The sequence below is a fragment of the Phaethon aethereus genome (assembly GCF_964289735.1).
Source record: "Phaethon aethereus genome assembly, chromosome: 17".
NCBI lineage: Eukaryota > Metazoa > Chordata > Aves > Phaethontiformes > Phaethontidae > Phaethon > Phaethon aethereus.
In genome coordinates this window covers 4,393,676-4,411,574 of record NC_138593.1, presented here as the reverse complement: position 1 = coordinate 4,411,574, position 17,899 = coordinate 4,393,676, and the positions used below count along the sequence as shown (strand labels likewise).

The following is a 17,899-nucleotide window of genomic DNA, read 5'->3' as shown; positions in this document are numbered from 1 at the left end:
CAAGTAACTAGCAACAGAACAAGAAGAAATGGCCTCAAGTTGCACCAGAGGAGGTTTAGATTGGATATTAGGAAAAATTTCTTTACAGAGAGAGTGGTCAAGCTTTGGAACAAGGTGCCCAGGGAGGTGGAGTCACCATCACTGGAAGTGTTCAAAAAAATGTGTAGACATGGCACTTTAGGACACAGTTTAGTGGGCATAGTGGTGTTGCGTTGATGGTTGGACTTGATGATCTTAAAGGTCTTTGCCAACCTTAATGATTCTGTGCGATTAAAACACAAAACAATCTCATATAGATAAAATTCTTTAATCTTAATTCAAAATGAATAGTCTCATTAAACATGACTGCACCTGGTCATACTTAAACATTAGTATTATGTCTGTTACCCTAGTGAACAATGTTTTCTTCCTGGATGTTAAAAACCTCTCATTTAGCATCAGACATCAATATGCAAAATCTAAAACAAGCAGACTTTAACCCAAGAATTAGGACAGCAAAGAACAGCAGCTTTCTACTCACAGGAATACACCAAAGCTATAGCTTTGCTACTCACAAGTTTACAGCTACTGTTCTCCCCCACCATAGCATATTCATACACACAGTTTTCATTCACACAAAATATGGAAACATATCCAGTATCTTCTGCACTGTCCATCACTTTCCCACACATGCTGGTTTTGGCTGGGATAGGGTTAATTTTCTACATAGTAGCTACTACAGGGCTATGGTTTGGATTTGTGCTGAAAACAGTGTTGGTAATAGAGGGATGTCTTAATCTTTATCTCAACCCACAAGTTCTCACTTTTACTCTTCCAATTCTCTCCCCAATCCCACTGAGGGGGGAGTGAGCAAGCGGCTGTGTGGCGCTTAGTTGCCGCCCAGGGTTAAACCACACCACCACAACACATTTCATCATATTATGGGATCTGAAATTGGTACAGAGCACTCTTTTTGCTACTTATGCATGAGATTTAATCCTTCAGTTTAGCATAACCAGCAATACACATGGAAGAACCGTTCTGAGCCCTGTTACAACTTTTTACTTTTAAAACAATAAGGAATAGTTTATTAAATCCTTACAAGCAGTCTACAGAACAGAGTATCTGAATTTGTTTTGTACACACCAGAGAAATTTAATTGCAAAATTCAAAGAGTGCATTCTGTGTGCTCCAAGATGACAGACAATTACAGGAAGCATTAAGAGGGGGTCAACAAAAACCCAACTAGGTCTTTGATTGGTTTCATGATGTCCAAGTTTCCAGTTTTACATATAATTAGATATTGTTTTGCCAATGTGTTTGGTGCAACCTTTTAAAATACAGGCAATCCACTTTTACCATTTGATGTACACAAAGGATAGCTGGTAAGAAACATAACACTTAAGTTCTAAATACTCAAACTTTGTGAAATGCAAGTTCTCCTATTCATTAGTTGGGTTTCAGGCAGAGATTGTTGCTCCTCAACAAGTTATCAGATATGAACATGACAGTGTTAAGACTGAAAATGGAGACAACATTAGAGAATCTTAACTTAGTCTTCATTCAGACAAGCCTTTCTGACTTCACTGGCTGGTTAATACCCAATTAAGGATTTAGCTCTAATTCTATGTAAAAAACCAAGCCATCAGCTGTGACAATTAAATGTTCAGTTACCAGTTCTGTAGAATATTCCTATCATACACATGAAGTATGAGCTCCGTTGAGTACATTTTATATTTTCAGGTCGTAATTGTGGGTTTAATAAAAATAAAAATGCATACCCTTCTGAACCATTTTGAAGACATGGGTTCCAGTTCTGATTTGTAACATGCAGAAAACAAACCAAATAGTTTCATCACTTTGGGTTTGCATCATATAAGAATTTACACATACTTAGGATAATGGCCAAGTATTGCTCAAAGAAGATTTGAGCGATTCCAGTAGTAAGATGGATATGCGCATCAGTAGAACTACCAAGTAGGAATGAAAAAGCTTCAAGTACATTAGTTTTGACTTGCACCACACTGACAAAACTGAAGTGCATATGTTACAGGGCACATGAAGTGCAGTACATGAAGTTCCAGCTCAGCTGGAAGATCAAAACCAGCAATTTAGAAACAAATTGACTGAGGCCAGCAACTTTCTACGCCTGGACTGTGTACTGTACAAGCTGTTCACAAGACAAAAAATCTATATAGAAAAATCTGCATGACAGTCTTCTGACAGGAAATCTTACTTTAGAAATTTTTGTGAGGTACTGGAAGGATCATAGGGTTCTAACTACTAAGCTCTGCATTGGTACGACTTGAAAAGTTACCGCTCACCAGCACCACCTCACTACCACCATTCTGGAAACCACTATACCCGAAGGCACTGGCAGCAGAAGGTAGTACGAGTCCATTCCTCAACAACTGCAACTCACAGTGCACCATACTGCTTGGGGCCATAAGGTCAGTAATTGCCAGCTGGCACCAGACCAACCAACTTGATTGAGACCATAATTTCCAAGACTGCCCCCATGTGAATCTGCCAGACCTTGCGAGTCAAAGCTCAGCTAGATGTAAAGCTTCCATCGCTTCTGCTTCCATGGAGAGCTTATGAAACAGACCTTAGTGAAGCTATAAATAAGGTATTTTCCTTCCCCCTCTAGTGCTAGAGAACTTGCAGGTTAATCCAGGTTCCTTCCCTCTAGAAGCGTATTTCATACAAATGTAAATATAGCACCATAAGAGCCTTTTCTTTAGAATGTTTCTGTGAAATACTATTTCATATTCATGTTTTTATAACCTTGACTACTCACTTGTGTATTTCAAGAAAATTTCACCTCTTGTTCTTTCAGAGAAAAGTTACTCACCCACAACTCTGTCTCCTACTTTTACTCCCATCTTCCTCATGGCTGCAGCATACAAAGCTACAGCTTGTCTCAGTTCTTCAAAAGTAACTTTCAAGATTTCTTCTTTGCCTTCCTCTGAGGACAGGAGATTAAAACAACCAGTCAAAAATTACACATTGCAACATAAGTCAAGTCCAGTACAAACAACTAATTCTGGAAGAAAAGAATACGAAGGAATTTTAGGAGTAGAGTTTCCACTAGTAATTACACTTTTTGCTTTTCAAGTTCCTCTTATGCTGTACCAAGCTTTTCTTTTTAATGGGAATCAAATATTAAGCAGTAGTATTCATTCAGCAAGCACCAGGACATTCTTAAAAGACTTATCTTATTCTTGAAGACTGCATCTGCAAAAATGCAAACTATTCACTGGCAAAAGGTATACTCTCAAAGAGCACCCGTGACAGACTACACTCAAAGCTACTTTCTAACATGGAAAGAACCACCTCATCTTCCCTTTTTGCTTAGTTGTCTCGTTAGGCCTAGGAAGCAGCAGCAAGGTGCCAACTTCAGGTTTTATCATGGCAAGCCACTGTTGACTAGAAAATCATGCACATATAGTTACTAAGGTCTGACTTTCAATACATCTTAAATGCATCTTTCAATACATTTTAAAACATCTACATTTACAAACATACCACAAAGCAAATAAACTGAACTGGACTCCATTCATCTCTGACAAGATCTGCAGGGTGTTTTCATGTTTGTACTGAATGTCAGATGTTACACATGCTGTTAATAAATCACTTCTGAAAAAAGTTTAAAAATCTAAATGTTATTAAAGGCAAAGTTTGTCATCTTAGAAGTCTCTTCCTCCATGTGTACTTCCTCAGTGTGACTCCTGCAAGCCATCTGGCCTGTCCTGCCTCCACTATGCAGCACTTCTTACGAAAAGACAACAAAAAGTGTACTGCATACCCTGGTACAGCAGGCCATTGCAGAACAGCTACCATCAGTCTGATTTCCTTAAGCAGGGAACAGTATTTTTACTCTTTTGCCTTCTTAGACTTTCATCCCAGTACCTCTGGACTTAAAACGGAGCAAGAGAGCAGGTTGTGATGGGAAACAACACAGGAATCAATGTAACATGTAGTTCATAAGCTGAGCCAAGGACAGATTCTGTGTTCCCACAGAACGGGACTGATGTTGCTCCATGACTAAAGCCCCCAGGAGAAGGGAGTCACAAATGAAAGATTCACAGTGGGAGCCAGTGACAAATGAAATCGTTTAGGAAAGTTACATTTACATTCCTATGCTCTATTACACCCACATTGCTCCCACAGAATCATCCCTAGTGAATACACAAACCTGACACAGGCTCCCTAAACACCACTCTGACCTAGCAGTGAGGGGTTAACAAAAAAATACTCTGACTTAAGTGATCTTAAGAAGATTAGCTACAGCAGAAGGTCATGTAAAGAAATGCATATGGAAGTCTGTTCACCACAGAGAAGTAAATGTGTTCATTTACATTTACATGTAAATTCACTCCAACACTGATATAGTATGCAACTAGAAAATAGTTTTGCTCCTTTTGGTATCATCACCTGTGATTATGCAACACAAAGCACAGTGAGTCTCCAGTACACCCCATGACTTCCTAATAAGAAACAGTACCTACAGGGACAATGTAATCACATACCAAACCAAATAAGCACTAAGTTGATAATAATTCCTTCAATAATTTGAACTTAAAGTATTTAACTCCACTTTTTCTCAAGTTGCACATTTAGCTTTTAACATTAACAATTCAATCACATCAGCTCTACATACATTTTGAGTTGACTTACTAAGCAGTGTTTGGCTTTCCATTGGTGCACAAGATGTACTTAACTACATTGATTTTTCCTCCATTAAATAATACATGAGAAGCTTTTCTAATGATCTCAAAATTTGAAACTGATGAGTTCATCACTTTGAAGGCAGCTTTCTGCTACAAACCTCTTTTCTCTCAGACTTCACCAGATCAATTCTTATTACACCAGAACTGGGTCACAGATTTTCCCATTCTCTGAGCTGGTAGTTGATTTTATATATATATATGATCAGAGAGGTTTCTTTCAGTACCTCTAAGCAGTAAAATGCAACTAGTATTTTTTCAGTGGTAAGCTTACAGAAGATTCTGTTGTCTCATGTTTTTAAACAGTTATCAGAACAGTAATACATACATAATTCAAAAACTGATCTCCATGAGTCAGAAATCAGAAACTAAGACTTTTAGCACCTACACAATAAATCCATAGTTCTGCATCATTTTCTCTGCTAACGAGCTGTAAGACTGCATTGTTTATTGTTAAGCTATTAAGATGAATCACCACTTGGTCAGTCTTATGATAAGGATTATTATGATAAGGATTAAGTCCAGCAAAAGGGAAGCTCAGAACAACTCCCTAAGGAAGTACTTGCACACCTGCACAGAAGCTAATCCCATCTAACAGAGATTAGAACTGTTTTTTTTTTAAAGTTACCAAAGACAGCAGATATAGGGAAGGTACTTTATTGTCTTAACATTACCATCCTCATTATGAGCATACTCAGATTTTACTTAAATCTTCTCCAGTATAACAAAAAAATTAAGACAGAGCTTTAGTGTTCCAGAAAAGTGAAATTCCAAGTCTTCCATGCATGTAACTGTCCTTCCTTTCTGTATTGTCAAAAGCAGAGTTAATTCTTGCCTACATGCCTTATAGTCCTTAGTATTCCTAAGATAAAAGGCACAGGAAGAAGGTGGGAAGGACAGTATCAAGCAACAGTGCCAAAACACTTCCTGAAGGCAAGCATTAGGCAAATGTTAATGACAAATGTGAAGTAATAGCTCAAATATCAACTGATGCTAAACACAGCATGATCTCTACTACCTTAATGCAGTCAAGAAAACTTAATTTAGTTTGCCAAGGACTCTTCAGAATTATCTATATTCCCAGAGCATGTTTTGTTGTTTTTTGCAGAGCTGTATTTTTGCAGTCTTTTCTCTTCATCCAAGCCAGTTTATTTTAAGGTTTCATAAAAAGCAGAGCTGTTTTATAAGGCCTAGTCCTGTGAATTATAAATAAAAGGCATTAATTCTTTCTTACTTGCTGCATACAGCGCAATCTTGTCATTGTCCTTGTGCTTCAGGAGATTTTCTGCATAGTTCAGACGGCTACCTTTAAACCATTCCGGGACATCTGCGATACTTTTGGATGTATCGACCACCTGAAAAACAACGTAATACATTCCTGGAAAACCAATACAATTTCTCTCTGAGCATTGTACAGAAATCAGCTAATTAATTCCAAGCTCCTTATACACTCTATTAGGCAAGAGCCATTTCTCCCAGCTTGCAGATGGCAAACAGGCACTAGATCCCATAATTACAGGCCTGGAAAGATTGATTATTTGTCAACTATCACAAGTAAAGACATCATTACAACAAAACTAGAACGAGTCCCTGGCTGACAGTTCTACCTTCAGCCCAGTCCTAAATACACCAGTGAAGCAAACCACTACAGCTACATCCAGACCACAAAGATACGTGCAAACCACAGTGCACGCTGGGGTTTTGCCTCTGGGAACATCCCGAACAGTGACTGAGCTACAGCATATTGTAGCTCTCTACCAGGCCATAGGCTCCAGCCTCCCTGGTGTGAGCACCCAGTCTTCCCCAGCATGAGTCAGAGGGAGAAGCCAACACCAGGAACTTAGACAATGTAATTCAAATCAACCTTAGGCTGAATAAGTGACCTGTAGAGTCAAACATAACTATAGAGTTCAAGCTCTTTATTCCAATTCTCCATTTTTTTAATGATTAAGTTGCAATAAACATTTAAGTACTCCACAGCTTCATCCAGAGTGCAGAAATACATTTCGATCATCCTTGATTTGCTGTTTTCAAAAAAGAGGGTCTAACAACCTAATAAGCCCATATTAAATAGTTTCCCATTGAGGGCTAAGACATGCAAAGAATTGAAAAACCACAATGAAAAGGAGTCACAAAAATGTTCAACTTAACAACTTGAACTAATTAAGCCTCAAAATATTAAATTATTCCTTGATAAGTCAGTTAAGAGTATACCTTTAATAGGTAAAGAACCCCTCAATAGGCACAGAGGTCAGTAAACTCCTTCCAAAATGCCCCACTGCTTAGAGATTCAACTGGCCCACAGCACATATATTTTGTAAGCTTTAAATTGAAACTTTATTTTACAGTTGTTTTTAAAAGCTTCAGTTTATACCCTCAGGTTCTCTCATGGACTGCACATGCATTACAGAAACAGCATTCTTTCAGACCAAGTAAAAGGTTCTTCTGAAAGCCAGCTAGAACTCAAAATACCTTCCATTCCAGAAAACCCAGTATTTTTGTGCTTTGAGATGTGCAGTATATGTATTACTGGAGGCAATCCTAAAATTAACTTTTAAAAAAGAAGTTAAAGCTCATGTGGAAATGTTCTACTTTATTACTTTATTTCAAGTGAACTTTTCTAAAAATGGGAACTCAAGATTTTTTTGCTTGTAACAATTAGCTAGAACTGAGTTACACCCTTACGATTTAACAACTCGGGCTCCAGAAATATTTTTTTTATACCAACATATATTACTGCAGTAATTAGAAGTGACTCTTAAAACTGACTCATGACCAACTTCCTTAGCTTGAAGACTGAGCAGAATGTTTTCAGCATTTTCCAGGACAAGGTCTAATATAATCCTATTTTTTCCTGAAGTGGAACTTCAGGAAAAGCGGCTCTTCCTTTGAAGAGCTCCACTAGCATAAGGTGCCGGACTCACATACTTGATGCTCCATGATCTTCTACTCTGGTAATGCCTATGACTCCTAATTAAGCCAAATCTCTTTGGTAGAGGTACTTCATTATATGAACAACCTGATGTCTCCCTTAGAGAAAGGTTCTCAGCAAGCAACAGAAACTCAAGGTCTGCCAATTTAAAGATCCCAGCTAGATCCCAGTTCTACCAACTCCATAAAAATGGAAAGCTTTGCAACAAGCCTCTCACTTCACACAGTCCCAACAAATGCTCAGCAAGTCTACAGGAAAGGGAAAGAAGTGCAGTCTATAGTACTGCTGACTGCAGTCCTCATTAAATGAGTAAGGCTTCACTCCTACTCACAGCAGCACTAAGGCCAATTTGTGTGGTTAGGTGAACATGCTAAGTATCAGCTCTACTCCCATGTCACCAGCTCCTGTTCTACAATTGCTTTTCACAGCAGCTAATCAGTGACCACTTCCCAAGCCTCAGTAGCTATGAATAAGCATCACATTAGCAATATCCTCTGTCCACACCTCTACTGCATTTACCCTCCTTGAAGTGGTTTGCTAGTTGTGTTATAACCATGCATTACCATGTCCCAGAGATTCTGCTTACCTTAAGCAGAGACTATACTTTTGAGAATTAATCTCACCACCACGAGACAGATAATCCTTGCCCTACTGTGGTACATGTGATGTTCTGCATGACCTGAAGAGCAAAATAGCATGCCTCATGAAAAGCTGGAGGGCAGATACTATCAAAATGCTCACAGCAGCTCTTCCACAGGGAACAGCTGTCAGGCACTTCTTGTAGCAAAAAGAGAAGTTTATACTACATTCCTCATTTAAAATCAACAGCTATTTGTAACTTGACATAACAATGCCAGTGCTGCCATGCCAGGTAGCTTTGTACACTGCAAGTATCTTTGTGCTTTTCAGAAGTGACATGGCTGTCAATTGCTATACAGTGACATGAACATGTCTACATCAAATACTTAAAACTTTAAGTTTAAACAAAACACTGGCTGTCTATTATATATACACAAAATTTTATTCTTTTTCTTAGTTTCTACTTTCACAAGTCATTCTGTTTCACTCACCAGGAACAAAGGAGTCAACTCTAGTTCATGAAAAATTTTATTTTCCTCAAAGCATAATGCTACTTCCAACAAGGAGCAGGGATCAAGTTGTAAGACACTTGAAATCAAACTCTTCAGCTCTTTAGCTACCACAGAACAGCTCAGGTACTGTGACCAGCCTTTCCTCCTGACATGCAACAGAAGTGGACCAATGGTAAGGACTAACAGCAAGTCAGCTTTGAGACTCAGCAAAGTTGGAGTCAAGCCTTGAAGCTGACACTATGCTAGCACTGAGGGAAAGTTAAAGGCAAAAAGCAACGTCCATAAAAAACAGGTCAATTATCTTCTGCAGTACTCTATCAGCTGTCTCTGCCTCTACTGTTTTAAGATCTCACATCGCAGCAAGACCCTTGCAGAACAGCCATGCAGAGGCCTAGAAGCTCACAAGTAGTCTAGTTAAAGCCTTCCTAGACATCCTCATCTTCTTGCTTCTCATCCTCAGGAAACATCCATTTTTTAGCCCACCATTGCCTGCTTCAGTTTCCCTCCAGTTCACTCAGCCATTGGTGGTGTCTGGAGGGTCAGACTTCCAGGAGTGCCAGTCCTGTAAGGCAAGAGAACAAGAACTGTTACTGTCCAGCTTGCTCAGTACAGATACAAGGTGCAAAATAGCTGCTCTGAACTACTTGCTCAGGACAATTTGCCTTCATGTGGAAATTTAGAAAAATAGCCTTGCTAACAGCACAGGATATGTAGATGAAATAGTATCCAAATACAAGCTGGCCAGATTTTAAACTAGCATCTATAGAAAACATAACAGATTAAATGTTTAGTCAGACTACACACTTCAAAAAGCAGGCTAGTTCATACATTCCTGCTGAATTCAGTCTTCTAAAGGGTAGGTCACATTAAGACACCTAAGCACGCAGCTTCATGTCAGGAGGAACCACTTGATCTACCGTAGCATGCAGTACAGAAATTCATAAGACAGGAAAAGGCAAAAGAAACTTACCAGTTCCCTCCGCAGAACTGCCAGTACCCTGAGTGTTCTTGGAACAGATGGCCTCCAGGGATTAAGGTACAAGTCCAGTCCTCTCTACTAAGTCCCAGGACAGTTCCTCTGCATCAAGCTTTTGAAGTAATTAGTCCATCTTCCTCAGATGGAAAACCACAGGGTGATGTTGATATCCCACATGAGGGCTGTACACAGGCTCCAGCTTTGCCTTCCATTTGCAAAAGCTCCAAAGTCACCTTTATCTCAAAGCAACACTGTGGCACAGTCTGGTATTCCACCTGTGACTGTGTTCAACCACTACTATTCCCTCAGAGATATTTCAAGCCTACATACGATTGCAGATACTTCCATAACCAGTTCTACAAAACTGAAGTAGAACAAGTGTGCTTATCATGTAAGCTGACTCAGGGAACATAAACATGAACTTGACTGTATGCCAGCATTTACAAAATCAAGATGATATTCTACCAGCATATCCTAAAGCAGAAGGCGGTATATTGGTAGACTCCTCACAAGCAGGCAGGACTGTCAAGGTATGTAAGAACACACAACCACAATGACATCAGAATTGTTTAGGACAACAGAACCTGAGGATTTCACTGCCTTAAAGCATATCAGCAACAGAACACCACCATCCACCACACAAGGAAATTCAGGACTATACACTTGATGGATTCTTCATATCACTTGCAATGGTTCCAGGAACAGGTCAAAAGACTCGTCATAAAACTGGTTTCTCTCCCCTTTGTGTTGCACTTGCCTGTTTAAGATAACTACTGACTTACCTCATCATACAGGCGAGAACATATGATGTTACTGTACTTCCAGAATTCTGCCCAGAAGTCCGAGTAGGATTCCACTGACCACTGGTATAAGTCATCGTAGTTGGCTAGAAGTAATAGATATCTATTAGGATTATGCAGAGAATTACAGGAATTCAGACAAACTACAATTAGGGATAGCCCAGATAAAGAACATTCATGGCTAAAACAACCGGTAAGATAAAACTGATCACACACAGCAGGTCACTTCTCTGTTCAAGGCAAGTGACTGTGGCATCAACAGAAATAGTCTACTTGAACACCTGAGCAGATGGCATCATTTCACCCATGTTACAAGCCACTTGCCATCACAGAGATAGGGACCTTTCCTAAGAACTCTGTGCAACATCTACCCTCCCTCCCCGCAACCAGTGAAACTGAAGATTGGACAGCAGGACAGAGTCCTGATTGCTGACACTTCCACTCCCTAACATGGTGGTTTTATACAGGAAAAGATAAACAAGTCTTCCTGACAAGAGACATTTGCTGTATGGTTCTAGTCCAGGACCAAAGGCCTCTGATAGCATGGTAACAGGGCTATTAGATGCACTCATTATCTAACTGCAATATCAACAGCACTGCTACAAAAGCAGCATGCATTATTCCTCAATAAATAAGGGATCTGACAGGTTGCAGCTTGTTTCACTTCATTCATGGTGTTTTAGTATGAAAAGGTATTCACTAGCTAGACATTAAAACCACAACCTGGCATTAAAAAAATGGAAATGAGGAGTTTAAGTATTATTTCATCTGTCTCACAATCGTGTAATGTGAAGAATGTGTACCAAAAACTCACAATTCAAACACTGAAATTCAGTATTTAAAACAGTTTTAGGTATGAATAACTGACACCGATTTCTCATCATTGGCTTACAATGACATTCCCAAGTCATGTTCATGCTGTCTGAAGCTGTGCCAACAGACAAAATAAACATGAATATCTGCCATCAGTGACAGTAGTAACAGTTTCCTGCTCTGCCAACTGTGTTTCCTATTCGATACTTTCAGCTAAGCACTTGAAGTCATTTTCTCCAATTATCTTTGGTTTGTCATCCTGTTACCCAGCTGATTACTTCTGAAAAAGTCATCTTTGCATTCTCTTCCTACAAGGAAGACATCTTCCAGCTTTATAAGAGAAAAAAAATCATTCAAAATCATCACTGTTACTCACACTTGATCACTACAGCTGTTTCCCCACCCAGTCTGTCCCTTCCACGTATTCCACTCAATCTTTTCCATGAATGTGAGATTACTCTCTAGGTATTACGGATATAGTAGAAGCAAAGGCAAAGACTTCTCCATAACTCAACTTTTGCCTACATATTGCCTCAGACTCATACTTCTTTTTTTTAAACATTCCACCCACTCTTCCCTATTCTGTACACTGCACATCAGCTGGTGTGGCAATAAGACTTTACCAAAGAAAAGCTCTAACTCCCACCTCCTCCTTCAAAAACCAGTTGTAGCACATGCTCCGAGTCATTTGATAACTGCAAAAAGCTACAAGTCACCACTAATTTGATTTCCTACAATATGAACAGTTTGTTCTGTCTACACAGTTTATCCCCAAATAAGCTTTAGCATGCAAGTTCTTTGAGGCACAGACCTGTTATTCAGCAATTAAACATTGCATGTCATTATATTTTCAGGCTTGGACAGAACCACGCTGTTTAAAGGGTGATATTGCCCTGAGCTCTCCTCAGTTAGTCCACATCTTGATGCTACATAAAGAATCCATTCTTAGTTGTTGAACAGCACACAGACCAATGAACATAAGTTCAAGTCTAATGGAAGTTGACAAAGGTTTCTATATATACACAGGAATCCACTTTTAACTGGAGATAGCCACTTCAAAACAGGGTGAAAAAAGTTCTGGTTGTTACAGCCATAAACATGGGCAGCCCATCTGAAACCACATTCAGACTTAATCATGTAAGTATGAGTTACATGACACTTCTACTCAGGAGCTCACTAAAATCCTGTAGTAACTTACTTCCTATGTAGCAGGTGAGAGAGACACTACACATTTGGGTTCAAATGTGAAATCCCTGAGCAGTCAAACTAATGACCTGGCTTGCCCACATATTACGTTCCCAATCAGGATGCACAGTAGTTTTCTAGACATGAACTGCTAGAAGCACTAGATACATAGCTACTACTCCAGAATGTCTCCGCTTGTGCCACAGACATCTATACTGGACTGACAAACTTGTCAGGCCACTTGCCAAAACTGCTCCCTCCATCCCCCATCAGGCATATGATTAAAGGAAAGCTAAACAAGCAACTTGGTCTCCAAATACTTAGGGAGAATGGGCAGCATAAAACAAGTCAGAACTGGAGGGTTTGGGCCCCACACGCACTGAAGTCCACCTAGTTCATGATATGAATGAGCCCATACAACCAGCACCACCAACTCCTGACACTCTAGAGACAGCACCTGCAGGTAGCAGAACAACCTGAGTTGAAAGACACCTCTGGAGGTCCAACTCCCTACTCAAAGCAGGGTTAAACTCAAAATTGAGAAGTTGTTTTTAAGTCAGAGGACTGCATACCTATTCACAGCCATACAGATATTCCTGAATGAGCAGAGCTTGAAGTTAAAGAGCTCAGGCAGATGCTCAGCAAAAAAACCACCTTGGCTTCTACCATTGAATCAACTTAAACATCACCTTTTACTTCCCAGCATACTTAAAAATTACAAAGACACACTCTTCAAAATGAAACATGAGACTGCAAGCATGGCCTCCACTCAAACCTCACACACAAGTGTTGTTAAAGCATCATATTAAAGCTTACCTTAACCTCATAGCCATGACAGCAGCGATTCCCCCTTCCCACCCCGCCTTAAAACACCAAGTCATTTCAGCACCCTATTCCCCCAGGAAATCCCTGCAGTGGGACCTTGGCTCTGCACCCGAGCTCTCAGGAGCGCATAGCGGGCATCAACGCCGACGCTGCCTGGGCTGACACCCGGCAGCACCAGTGACAGGTAAAGCTGTCCGCATTTCCCAGCGGCGCGTAGCTTCACGCTAAGCGAGATGCTGCGCCGGAGGCCTCTACAGGAGGCCGAGCATCACGCCCGCAGCCTGGACCACTTCGCCCCGAGGGGTGCCCGGCCGCCCCATGAGCATCTCGCCCCCCTCCCTAGGGTGGGGGCAGACGGACGGCCCGCAGTGCTGCCGCGTGCCCGCGGTAAGGCCAGCCCCGGGGAGCAGAGCCCCGCCGGCCCCCCGAGACACAGCACGGTGCCGAGTAGAGCCCGAGGCCCCCCCGCCTGGGCGCTGCCCGCCCGCCCCCGCCCGGCACTCACCCAGGCGGAGCCCGCAGCTGCTGGCCACGGCGGCGCGGAACCGGTCCATGTGGGTGTTGCGCTTCGTGTCAGGCTCCCACATCACCTGCGACTCCATGATCTCGCGCTCCCGGGACATGGCGGCGGTGGCAAACGAGCGAACCGAGCAACCGTCCCTCCCCAGGGCGCCAACACTACGCCCGCCTACTGCGACCCCTCAGCCCTAACTGCGGGGCGTCTCCTCCGGCCCCAGCGCTTTAAGCCCCGCCGAGCCCTTGCCAGTCGCCTCACTCCGTAACCTTCCGCCGGAGAGAAAAGAGTGCGGGGCGTTGCGCCCCGCCCGCCGAGAGGGCGGCGACTACGGCGGGGCGCCAGGGAGAGGAGGTGCGGCCCAGCCCCGCCGCCGCCCCAGTGGACCCCCGCCCGCAGAGCGGGGCCGTCACCGCCCCCCCCCCTCCCCGCCTCCCTCGGGAGAGCGGGGCCGGCGCCATCGGTGTGGAATGAATGGGGGGGCCGGCGCGGCGGGCGCCCGGCCGCTCCCTGACGGGGGTCTCGGCGGCCTCTCGCCTCAGGGGGAAGCGACACCTCCCCTCGGGCCCCCCCGCCGAGCGACCGCGTCCTGTGCCCCCCGGGGCAGTCCCAACCCGGCGGTCTCCACCCGGACAGGAACCCCGCGGCGGGATTTGATTTAACCACCAGGTTGGAACAGGATTAAACGGCAGATCCTACCCGTGCCCCCGCGGCCGCGGGCGGCGGCTGCGGCGTCGGGGCCATCTCCTGCCCGCGGAGAGTGGGCAGGGCCCCGCCGGGGCTCTGGGCACCACAGGCCCGCCGCTTGGGTCCCTGCCACCCCTAAAGATCATCACCGGGGAGGAACCGTCGCTTCATGCTTTTCCACGCAACCCCTGCACAATTATCACCGCTTTATTTTATTGTTTTTTGTCCCAGAGAGGACTGAAGAAGTCCCCGCTGACAAATGTCTGTGACCCAATAACGAGGCAAGAAGTGCATTTCTCCACAGCCTGGCTAGCCACTATCCCAGTCACGCTTTTGTAACGCTCTTGGCCTACATACCTTGCACCTTGGATTAAAATCGATTGTTTCTCTTCTTTCAAAATGTGAGGTCTTTCTCTTGGTAACAATCGCTACGTTGCAACAGCCCGTTTTAGCCAAGAAGCGGTGGTAATGAAGTACTTAATAACAATGCACAAGTCACTGTGTATGCATGCGGCTTATGTAACTGTCATTTTCAAGGTCATTATTTCCTTTCTAATTCATAGCAGCCTTGAAAAGTACGAATTTGATGCTAAATTGTACAGGCACGCAATGTAAATATGAAAGTGAAATATATGTACTAGATAGTGGTATACTTGCTATAAATTCCATTTAGATTTCTGTGCTACTGGAATACAACTACTTTATTAAATTTGCAGGCATGGCAACGTGATTTGAACAATCCTGCAATTTTTATTTGCCTCAAGAAAGACATATTCAGCATATTCTTAAATAACTCCCTCCTCCAGAGCCTAGAGGACCTGCAGAGGCTGGGGGTGGAATCAGGACACGTTATCTGCTTTTACGCGCCTCCCTTGCCTTGGCAGCGACGCTTAGAGAGGTCAGTGGAAGTGCGAAATCCGTGGCATGACACCCTGCCAAAGCCCCGAGTTAAGAGAGGGCTGCGGGACGCCTGCTCCAGTGCCCGGGCCCCGGGCATTTTGCTATTTCAGATGGACTCGGGAGGCACGGCCTGTGGTGGAGAAAACGAATTACCCAGAAAACTCCCATCTTGCTGGACGCCCACAGAAAATATAACTTTTATTTTTTACCCTTTGGATAGTAAAGACGTTTATTATGATAATGAAGCATTAACCAGTGTGGATATATGTACTGGCTTGGGACACAAAGCATTGCAGTGCAGCTGTGAGGGCCAGATTTTACAAGGGTATTGCCTCCTGCCCTCTGCTTGGGACCTCTGGGGCTAGCAGGAGCGTTCCTTAGCAGCCCTAGCCCTCCGCATTTATTTGGCCCCGGCTGGTTTATAGTCTGTTCTGCTCTGGGGCGTAAAGGTGCGCTTTTGGTCGGGTTTGCTTAATTTCTCCGCGAATTATGCCTGATGCAAATACCTGTTTAACCTGTCATGGCCGGCGCCGATACGCTCCCAGCCAACAAATCTTTAATTTCCCATTTTTACCTCACTTTCATTTCATTCGGCCCCGCTCTGAGGCCGCCCCCCGATCTGTGCCCCGACGGCCAGAGCGCCGACGCTTCCCGCCGTCCCCTCACCTCAGGAGGGTGGAGGTGAAGCCACGCCCCGCCGCCCCTCAGGCGGCGTGGGAGCGGGCGGCCCCGCGCCGCGGACGGATCCCGTGCGGCGCACGGCGGTGGCGACACCGGCGCGTCCGATTGGCTGCCACGCGCCTGGCCCCACATCAGCCCAGAGCCCGCTCTCCTCACGGCTGCGCTGACGGCGGAAGAGCTGACACCACGAAAAACCAATTGGACCAGAGGCTTCTCAAGCCCTCTTCTCTGTCGACCAATGAGCGACCGGATCAGAAGGAGGTGTGCCCAATCGGGGAGGCGCTCTCATCCTGCTCGGCGGGCGGGGGTGGGGTCACTGCGTGATTCCCCTCGGCATTGAGGGGAGCCCGCCGTGGCACCTCGGTGATGCCGATATTGCCCGTTTTATGGTAAAAAAGCAGCAGAAAAGCAGCTGACTTCCTCCACCCAGAGCAACCTGTACATCTACAAAGTAAATGCGCACCCGAATCACCTGAGAAGGGACTCAAAAATCCTCTGAGCTGAAAAAAGCGTAGCTTAAAATGGACTGACCCACTTACTGTTCAAAGAGGAAGAAGCACGCTGGGAATTTGGTGATAAAACTTGGGCTTTTACGAAAGCTTGACAGACCTTCTCATTTATTAACAGCTGCTTTACTATTGCATCCTTATTTAGAACCGGTTATGCCTCTATGGTCCTCGCCCTCATTCCAGTTTTTCCTTACCCAAACCATTTTTTCTTCTTTAAAAAGTGACTTTGGGAAGAAAAAGAAGGAAAATTAAACAAGCCTTTAATGAGAAAATGGATATTTAAGAGGACTGCAGTGACTACTAAAAATAGTTTGGAGAAAAATAGCCTGAATAACTGGAATTGACCATTCTCAAGTTTTTTTAAGGCTTGCTTTATACCTACTAATAGTAACCATAGGTTAAAAATTAAACCATGTTTTGTGCTTTAGATGGGATTAGGGGCCCTTCACAAACCCATTAACAGTAATAATGATGATGACAGCACTACCTCGTTTGTGGTATATGAGGTAACTAATTTGCAGTCAGTCGGTGAAATTAAAACGAGTGATGAAATGCATGGACCTGTGAGATAAAAGTTGCACAATAATACCTCACAGCAACCTGTGCAGTATGCTGAGGTCTGACCATGATCCATTGATCCAACACCTGGATTAGGAAATCTAAAGATTTTGGAAAGTTTTAAAAAAATCCTACATTCGGAGTGCCCACCAGCTGGTTAATGAGTCTGTATAAGAATCACAAACTTCTGGCTCATTTGACATCCATGACCTCTGCAACCTCTACATGGTGTGAGGAGTACAAGTAATCAGAATCAAAAGCATTTGCAGAAAGGGAAGAAGAAGAAAGAACATGGAAAGAGAAAAAGAAGAAGAAGAAAAGAAACGGTTACACATTGCAAGAAAAGTCTCACAGAGCTAGCAGCAAAACATGAAGAGAAAAGACCTAAAATGACGAGAGGTCATGAAGCAATCAGCTATGACAAGCTGAGGCTGTAAGATGAAGTAAGGACAGAAAAATAAGGGTCAGTGTGGTTAAGGACTGGTCCACAGTAACACAGTTGGCTTTCTTTAAGTCTATGCCATTTTTTCAGCATAAAAATAATTTAAAAAGAGAGAACCCTATGATCTGTTAAAACTTTGACATCTAGAAGACCCCAATTTATTCTAAACACTGTTCAGATTGTTGTTAAATCCCTATATCTGAGTAAGACACCTTACACAGTTTCTAGTGCAGATCAGGAAGTACCCTCATGCTTCTTCTGTACGGTAAGACCCTGA

General features: G+C 43.2%; 1 protein-coding gene across 2 annotated transcripts in view; it reads right to left on the bottom strand.

The window, feature by feature from the left end:
- Positions 1 to 14,307, bottom strand: part of AACS (acetoacetyl-CoA synthetase) — a 43,865-nt gene extending 29,558 nt beyond the window's left edge. For both annotated transcript variants that reach the window (XM_082007942.1, XM_082007943.1), the window contains exons 1-4: positions 13,837 to 14,307; positions 10,491 to 10,594; positions 5,944 to 6,064; positions 2,834 to 2,947 (exon numbers count right to left, since the gene is read on the bottom strand). In XM_082007942.1, the coding sequence (XP_081864068.1) occupies positions 2,834 to 2,947; positions 5,944 to 6,064; positions 10,491 to 10,594; positions 13,837 to 13,954 (457 nt within the window). In that variant the 5' untranslated portion in view covers positions 13,955 to 14,307. The remainder of the gene's footprint in view (positions 1 to 2,833; positions 2,948 to 5,943; positions 6,065 to 10,490; positions 10,595 to 13,836) is intronic.
- Positions 14,308 to 17,899: the final 3,592 nt, after the last annotated feature.